At 38.8% G+C, this 8,817-nt stretch overlaps 1 protein-coding gene across 1 annotated transcript; it reads left to right on the top strand.

The window, feature by feature from the left end:
* The first annotated feature begins 6,198 nt into the window (after window positions 1-6,198).
* LOC121215399 (uncharacterized) lies at window positions 6,199-8,170 on the top strand. The gene is made up of 5 exons (XM_041089865.1): window positions 6,199-6,390; window positions 6,508-6,655; window positions 6,712-6,782; window positions 6,905-7,577; window positions 7,641-8,170. Exons 1-5 carry the CDS (start codon window positions 6,199-6,201, stop codon window positions 8,168-8,170), a joined length of 1,614 nt encoding a protein of 537 aa, XP_040945799.1.
* The last annotated feature ends 647 nt before the right edge of the window (window positions 8,171-8,817 follow it).

The raw sequence follows: 8,817 nt of genomic DNA, 5'->3' as shown, positions 1-8,817 counted from the left end.
CCGAACTAGCAGATTCCTCAATCCTCACCCATTATAGGCTTATGTGGATCGAGTTCGGTTCAGGGGAATACATTTTCCTATGGCTACACAGAGATAAAAATCTCACGAAGACATAGGTGAAAATGTATCCCGGAAGCAATCCACTATCCTGCACGGAGGTGAAAACCTCACGAAGGCATAGCTTCTCACTCCCACTTAAAAAGGGAAAATTGTTCAACTCATGAAATGTATAATGCAAACAATATTTAAGCAATAAGATAATGAATGCGAAAGGATGTCATGAGTTTTTTTTAAAAAACAATATTTTTCTCGACCATAAGCAAAAATTAATCAACTTTGTGGCTCGACTCTCTTTCTTAAAAAAATGTCCTCAGCGGAGTCGCCAAGCTATCGAAACCATTTTTTGAAAAAAAAACAAAAACTTTAGGTTGTCGACTTTTTAAAAAAAATTGGGAGTCACCACCAATCTTTTATTAAGGTGTGATTGGGTCACCTAAAAACGAATTTGGTCTACGAATTTAAAAAAAAAGGTCCGGGAGTCGGTTACGTGTGAGGAAGGATTAGCACCCTCATTACGCCCAAAATTGGTACCTAGTTAATTAATTAATGTCTTAATGTCGAGAATTTGCAAAATATAATCCTTAGCAAGGACTTAAAACGTTACGTATTAAGACCCTTATCATTTCAGAGAAGAAAAATGCCACCCAATGCATTAGGGCACAGCATTCTAATTTCCTCCAAAATGAATTAGGTCAGAATACTCGTATAATGAAAAATTTAAAAGAATATCCATTTGTCCAAGATTTAAGAAATCGCGGCCCAATACGTTAGGGCACAATTCCTCTAAAATCGCAAACTCGGAATATTTCCTTTATTATTTTTTAGAAAAAATCTTCATTCGTGAAATCAATGCGTCACATCCAATACGTTAGGACACAAAGTGTTGAATTCCCAATAATGAATTCTTATTTTGATTAAAGAGAAATGCTCGATTGTTAGATTTAATGAAGAAAATCGGAACCCAATACGTTAGGGCTCAATTTCCTTGAAAATCTTAAATACGAGCATTACCTCAATTTTGAAAAGTTTTATTTTAAAATTAAATAAGAGATAGTGTAATGTTATGTTAAATATGTAAATAAATGCCCCTTCAACAAATATCAATAATAAATACAACAATTCCATAGAAATAATATGAATAATCAGATAAACAAATAAAATAATGAAGCGCAAAATATCTAATAAATAAGCAAGATAATAATAAAAATATGCAAACATAAATTAATAAGTAAATGATAAAAAAAATATACATGTACACACAAAAAAGACATAAGTTTAAAACAATTAAAATAATATCAAAATTAATTAAATAAATGAAACATGTGTACCAAGATATACGAAAAATATTGGTTTTTTTTAAAGGTATAAATATCTAAAAACCTATATATGTAAAATAATGATAATTACTTATAAAAATTTTAAAATAAAAAACATTATTGAAATATTGATTTTAAGAGAAATATATAAAAAAAGACTAAATTGAATCATAAGTAAAATTTAGGGGTAAATTCGCAAATAAATAAAGTCTGGAGGACTAGATTGAACGCGCAAACAATGTAGAGGGGCTGGAAGGGAAATTTTCCCTTCTCCTCTAAACGACGTCGTTCACCTTAGGACGAAATTGAAAACAATAATAAATTAACGGGTAAATTAATACAATAAAATTTTAATTGCAAAAAACATTAAAAAGCGGAGGGGCGGAAAGCGCAATTTGCCCCTCCACTAAAAAACACGCGAATCCTAGGCCGGGTCGGGTCGGAGCCGGGTCGGCCTCCCTAAACCGACGCCGTTTTGGGCGTCTGGGGGGCTCTCCAAAATGATGCCGTTTTGGTGCCCTAGAAATATCCCCAATTCTCAAAAAAAATTCATTTTGAAACCTTTAAAAAAAACAAAAAAAAACTTTAAAAACACTCTCAACCCTTCAATCCTCCAACCATCGGTCGGTCATCGGCCACCGCGCCGGCCGCTGATCTCCGACGGCGGCACCGCTGTCTGTGGTGGCCGAAAAGGGGAAAAATTTCTCGGTTTGACCCTCTAGACCCCCTGAGCTTAAATTCGGGCTCAAAGCCCACAAAACACCAACGGAAGTGCCCCTAAAAGCACTGAAACCTTTCGGCTTCCGGTCGTCTTTCATCGGAGACGACATCCTCAGCCATCCACGGCGATCTAGGGCTCCGAAACACAGGTTGTGTCTTCTCTTCCCCGATTTATTTTATTTGCTTGCATATAATGGTAAAAAATAAATACAACAATAAGTAAAAACTGCAAACAACCTTTGATTCGTTTGTCTCTCTTTTTGTGTTGTAAAAAATAAGCTTTTTTATTGATTTCGAAGTTCGGATCCTTTTACAATGTATTGGAATGGCTTTTTATAGCCGAATGAAAAAATAAATGAAATCAAGAAACAAATTTTGTTTGATTCGATCTGATTTGATTTGATTTTTCTTCCCTTTCTTGTGTTTGCAGGTGGAGATCGTGAAGATCCGGGGCTTGGCTTGGCTCAGTTGCAGTGCTGTTGCCTCCTGAAAACCTTAGGGTTTACTGAATCAGTCTTGGGCCTCTGAGCTTTGGGCCCCCTTGCTGTATTTTAGGTTTTGGGCCTTGTGGCTTGTTTATTTGCTTTGTAAAAAAAATTGGGCTTTATATTTGATTTTTTTATTTACAAAAAGGCGGGTAAAATTTAGGTATTATAGCTACTTTTGGTTTGTTCTTATATCTGATACTGACTCTTTGTGTTTTATTCTGATTGCATGGCATTTCATTACAAAAGGCGTTGGTTCGTTTTCGGTTGCTAGATAGAAAGTTTTATCATGGGAGATGGGTTTCTTGATAGAGTGGAAGATAATGCGGCTGTCCAAACTTGGGCTGAGATAATGCAGGGCGAAAAAGGTGACAGTTTGGTTGAGGGACACGTATCAGAATTATTGGACTTCATCCGTGTTAGCGTAGCCCAGAACAACTTGCAGGAGTTGAAGGAGATTTGGGATCAGTGGAATAATGAGGTTAGATAGTTGTTCTTTTCAAATTATGGGAATTTGCCTTATTTACTCAATATGAAGGTAGATAAGCGTCTGTTTCGAGCTCTTGCCCAGTTTTGGAATTTAGCCTACAGTTGCTTCACGTTCAGAAAGGTTGATTTGGTGCCTACAATAGAGGAGTACACATCTTTACTTCGGTGTTCGAGGGTTCAAATAGACAGAATCTATTCGAAAGCGGTAAATATACTGACCTTTTTGAGGAAGCTGATGAATATAACGGGGATGAGTGAGCAATGGGTTACGGCTCGGATCAAGCAAAAGGGGGATAGCAGGTGCATTCTTTCGAAAGATTTGAAGGACCTCATTTTAGCGCACCCAGATGTGGGGAAGAGGGTAGATGTCCTTGCTTTAAGTATATATGGTTTGGTTGTGTTCCTTAGGACTTTGGGGCATGTTAACGAGGCGGTTACTGACTTATTTGATCGGCTTGATAAGAGAGTTTCACCAGTCCTGTTAATTTTGACAAAAACTTTCAGGTCACTGAATGCATGCCGGAAGGCAGGAGAGGGTAGATTCATTGGATGCGCGCAGCTCCTACTTGCATGGTTCCACAGTCACTTTTGGAAGGTTGATAAAGTTTCATATCGGGTTTTCTCTGAAAGTTATTCACCATTGAAAGAGATAGTGGCTACACCAAGGAGGGATAACATCTCGGAGGAGAAATGGATGGCAATTTTTCATAATTTGCAAGAGGAGGATATCGAGTGGAGAGCTCATTGGTTGCTTCCAGATGAAGTCCTATATCGGTGTGGGGATTTTGATTGGGTTCCTTTGCTTGAAATTTGGGGAGCTGTTGGTTATGCCCCATTGCTAGTGTTAAGGCAATACAGGTCAAGACAGTTTGTTCCTGCAACTCAGGGACTGGCCGAGTGTGAATTCTCGTATAAGGATGATGGCTACAAAAAGAAAGTTCGTGAGATGGCTAATGCATAGAATCAGACTCGCTGAATGAAGAGATTAGCGGTGGGTCCAATGACAATTCTTGAGTATAGCGAATGGAGGGTTAATAGGATCAACGATAACGTTCCTAGGCCAAGTTTAGAAAATAGTCAATCAATAGAAGAACATTTGCGGGTCGTCCCTTCTAAGCTGGAAATCATAAAGCAGGACTTTGAAAGAAGAAATACAGAATGAGAAAGGAAAATAGAGCAAATGGAGGAAGAAAAGGTGAATTTGAGACTGGATGTAGATGTTCAAAAGCTCGAGGCTGATAAATTAAGGAAGGGGAAGAATAAGGCCGAGGAGGAGCTAGATAGATTGAAGACAGATTACAAGAAGCTGCGTCTGTCAATAAGAACTGCTGGGCTTGGAAAAACTTCAGAGTAGTGGCGTGAAGAGGTTCGAGAAGAAAGAAACAAGTCAGACCGGTGGGAAAAAAAATTTCAAGAAATGCAAGCACGAAATGAAGCATTAGAAAGAAGCTTGTCGGAGAGCCAAAAGGAAAAAGGAGAACTAAAAGAAAGAGTAGTTGAGTTAGAAGGGTCTCTCCGTCAACATCAAAGTCAAAATTCTATAATAGAGTTGAAAGTAAGTCTTAGCAAGATCGAAGAGATGAAGAGTACAATAGAAAGACTAGAAGCAGCATTGCGAAATTGTGAGGTTCGGATTGAGCATCTAGAGGCAAAGGAAGGTCGCCCGAATGAGCAGCTTCAGTATTTCCAAAATCAAGTTAGGGACAGGGATCATATTATGTGAGAAGCTATGGTCCAGATTCGGGAGGTAGCAGATCACTTGCAAACTTTGGCCGTACAAGTTAACATGTTGAGCGTGAAGTATGAGCTAGAGTCAGATCGGGGACAAGAGTTAGCATCGTTGCTTAAAAAGATCAAGGTCTTAAGTATTAGGGCAAAGTCATATTTGTAGCCCATTCTATGTAAAGAGATTTATTTTTTAATAAAGCTTTTCTGAAAGTAATTGAAATTAGAATTAACGCCTTTTCTGCATTCATTTTCATACATCGCATTGCATACATTAAAAAATATCAAAGGGTTCTGATTAATCAAAATCATTCCTCAGTTAACCTGGTATCTAACTAGCCAACTCAGCACCGTTACGGTACATGAGTGAAATCAAGAAGTATGGATTAAAGACTAGAAAAACTTAGCAATTCCAGAAAGAAATGTAGGATCAACTTCAGCAGCAGATACAGGAGCAGCTCGAGAAGATTCAGCAGAAAATGATGGATAAAATGATGGAATCTCAAGGAAGTATGATGACAAAGTTAACACAGTTTTTGATGGAAGGAAAGGATAAGGGAAAGGGCCCCATGGCCAATGTTGAAGAGGAAGGTGATGACGGACTCCTATATCCTCCCGGCTTCACTCCTCCATATGTGCCGCCCCAAGCGGAAGTGTACTCGCGTAAATCTTCTGTTACGATTAGGCCTCAGCAATTTCAGGCCGATGCTTCAAGGTCGATGAATTTCCAGGTCGGATCAGGCTCCAGTACTGAGAATAATCTTGTCAATCCTATTGTTCCTGATTTCGATGAAGAAGTTGAAAAAAAGAGAACAAAAGAGGAATTACCAAAGCAACTAGAGGAAAGATGAAAGTAGATTGAGGAGAAATTCAAAGCAATGGAAACTACTGAAAGATGTCATGGGATTGATGCTAAGGATTTAAGTTTGGTACCAGATTTAGTGCTCCCTTACAAGTTTAAAATGCCAGATTTCGAGAAATATAATGGGACCACTTGCCCTGAAGCCCACATTATTATGTTTTGTAGGCGAATGACTGGGTATGTCAATAATGACCAGTTATTGATACACTATTTTCAGGATAGCCTTACAGGGGCAGCGTCTAAATGGTATAATCAATTAAGCCGTGCTAGGATTAGCTCTTGGAGGGATTTAGCACAGGCTTTTATGAAATAGTATAGTCATGTGGCGGAAATGGTTCTCGATAGGATTACCTTGCAGAACATGGAGAAAAAGTCGAATCAAGGTTTTAGATAGTAAGCTCAGAGGTGGAGGGAGGTGGCAGTGCAGGTCCAACCACTGCTCATTGAAAGAGAAATGATGATGCTCTTTGTAAATACGCTGAAGGCCTTCTTCATCACACACATGTTAGGCAATGCCACAAAAAATTTTGCTGACATAGTCATGAGTGGTGAGATGATTGAAAGTGCTGTAAAGAGCGGGAAGATTGATGTTGGAAAGAACAACAGAAGGCAAAACTCAAAGAAAAAAGAAAGTGAGGTGAATAATGTGAATACATACAACAAGTCAATTACGATGAATCAGCCCAAGAAGGTAGTGGCAGGTCAACAAGGTTCATCAAAAGAGGAATCTGGTGTGAGGCCAAATACTGAGAGGCCCTAGTTTACACCCATCCCTATGTCTTACAAAAAGTTGTATCAGAATTTATTTAACGCGCACGTTGTTGCCCCATTTTATTTGACTCATTTACAGCCTCCATATCCTAAATGGTATGATGCGAATGCACAATGTGATTACCATGCAGGAGTTGTGGGGCACTCAATAGAGCATTGTACTACTTTTAAAAGACTTGTTGAGAAGCTCATTAAGATAGGCGTTGTCAAGGTAGATGATTCATCAGGTACGGAAAATCCATTACCCAATCATGCTGATCTGGGGTAAACATGGTGGGTGAAGGTACGGGGAAGAAGGTCAAGGAGAATATTGCTGAGGTAAAGATCCCTTTGAAGAGGGTTTGGAGAGAAATGGTAGGAAGAGGGTTAATTGTTTCAGATTTAGTGGGGGTGGCAAGACCCAAAATTATTGTGAGTTCCATTGTGAGGTGGGACATGAAATTCAAATATGTGAGAAGTTTAGAACTTTTATCCAGAGCATGATAGATAATGGAGAAATAGAGTTTTTTGAAGAGGTGGAAGGAAAAGAAAGTATATGTGCATCAGAGTCAGAGACGAGGATTCCGAAGGTTAATCATCCTGTGATTATCATTTCGCGCCCTAAGGTTACTGAAGTTAGGGCACAGGTGACACCGAAGATTGTTATTCAAAAGCCAACGAAGTTTTCGTATAAGGATGACAAGAAGGTCCCCTGGAATTATGAGTGCGAGGTAACAGTTTCGGGGAAGGAAACTTCAATTAGTGTTGTGAAAGAAAGCCAAAAGATAGGTTCTTATACGAATACTGAGGAGTACTGTAGTCGGATAAATGCTCAAGCAGAGTCAGCGGAGGGAGAAGTTCTTACGGCGGAGCAAAAGGAAGAGAGGTCATTGATTAATGAGCCAATAAAAGAGGAAGAAGCTACTGAATTCTTGAGATTTTTGAAGCACAGTGAGTATAGCATGGTAGAGCAACTGCATAAACAGCCAGCTCGTATATCTGTGTTGGCCTTGCTTATGAGTTCAGAGGTGCATCGAAATGCGCTGATGAAGGCGTTAAATGAAGTATACATGGCAAGTGATATTTCTGTCAACCAATTGGATCGATTGGTCAACAATATAAGCGCTGATAATTTTATCTTCTTCAACGATGACGAAATACCATTTGGAGGTATGAGGTCCACTAAAGCTCTACACATTACTGCTCGGTGTAAAGGAAGCATGGTGTGAGCAGCTTTAATTGATAATGGGTCCGCATTGAATGTACTGCCCTTATCTACTCTTAGTAGACTACCTGTGGATAGCTCACATATGAAAACGTGTCAAAATGTGGTGAGGGCATTCGATGGAACGGAAAGGAAGGTTTTGGGGAGGATTGAGATGCCGTTGCAGATTGGCCCAAATACTTATGAAGTGGATTTCATTGTAATGGATATCAACCCTTCTTATAATTGCTTGTTGGAAAGACCTTGGATACATTCGGCAGGGGCTGTACCGTCATCGTTGCATCAGAAGTTGAAGTTAGTGACAGAGGGACGGTTAGTGACCATAAATGCTGAGGAGGGTATTATTGCGTCAATAACCAGTAATGCACCGTACGTGGAAACAGATAAGGAGGCAGTGGAATGTTCTTTCCGAACCTTAGAGTTTGTGAATGCAACATTTATTGCTGAGGGGAATAGAATTCCAATACCGAAGATATCCAGGACTACAAGAATGGGCCTTCAATTAATGGTGGGAAAAGGAGTTGTACTGGGAAAATGAGTTGTACTGGGAAAAGGATTAGGAAGATATTTGCAAGGAGGAGTTGAAGCACCAGTGATGAAAGAAAAGTTTGATCGCTTTGGTCTGGGCTATAGACCAGATGTAAAACAAAGAAGAAAGGAAATAGAGAGAAGACAGGAGAGAAGAATGGCACGCTTGAGTGGAAATGAAGTTAAGTGGGAGCCTATGACTTTTTCTCACATATCCAAGACTTTCATATCAGGAGGGTTTATTCATCCAGAACAAAGAGTGTTTGAAGTGAAAGGGGTTGAAGAATTGCTGGGAGATGCCCACATTAATGCCCTAGACACAGTTGAAAGAGAGACCTTGCCAGAGAATCGCCCTTACGAGCCTGGAAGTGATCTGGACAATTGGACTGCGGAAGATATTCCTGTAGTTTTTAGAGCTTGTTCAGAATAAATATGCAGAACATTCTTGTCGTTTTGACTTAAAAGATAATTTCTTTATGGATTATGCACATCTTGAATATTATAATTTCAATAAATACACTTTTTCGTAGGCATTTTTGAGCTAGTATTCTTTTATTCTTTTTTTGAGTAATTATTCTTTTATTCTTTTTCTACATCATTCTTTTATTCATTTCATAATCATATTTTTTTCATAAATTCATATATTCTTTGTATATT

The sequence above is a fragment of the Gossypium hirsutum genome, chromosome D03 (genome assembly GCF_007990345.1).
Source record: "Gossypium hirsutum isolate 1008001.06 chromosome D03, Gossypium_hirsutum_v2.1, whole genome shotgun sequence".
In the NCBI taxonomy this organism is placed as follows: Eukaryota; Viridiplantae; Streptophyta; class Magnoliopsida; order Malvales; family Malvaceae; genus Gossypium; species Gossypium hirsutum.
This window is presented reverse-complemented; position numbering and strand designations above follow the sequence as displayed.

Bases quoted from the DNA above. Each gene is read 5' to 3' on its own strand.
- LOC121215399 (XM_041089865.1), top strand. From the start codon at position 6,199: ATGAGTGGTGAGATGATTGAAAGTGCTGTAAAGAGCGGGAAGATTGAT. The intron at 6,656-6,711 runs GTACGGAAAATC...TGGTGGGTGAAG, and splicing joins CAAGGTAGATGATTCATCAG to GTACGGGGAAGAAGGTCAAG. The intron at 7,578-7,640 runs GTATGAGGTCCA...TGGTGTGAGCAG, and splicing joins TGACGAAATACCATTTGGAG to CTTTAATTGATAATGGGTCC.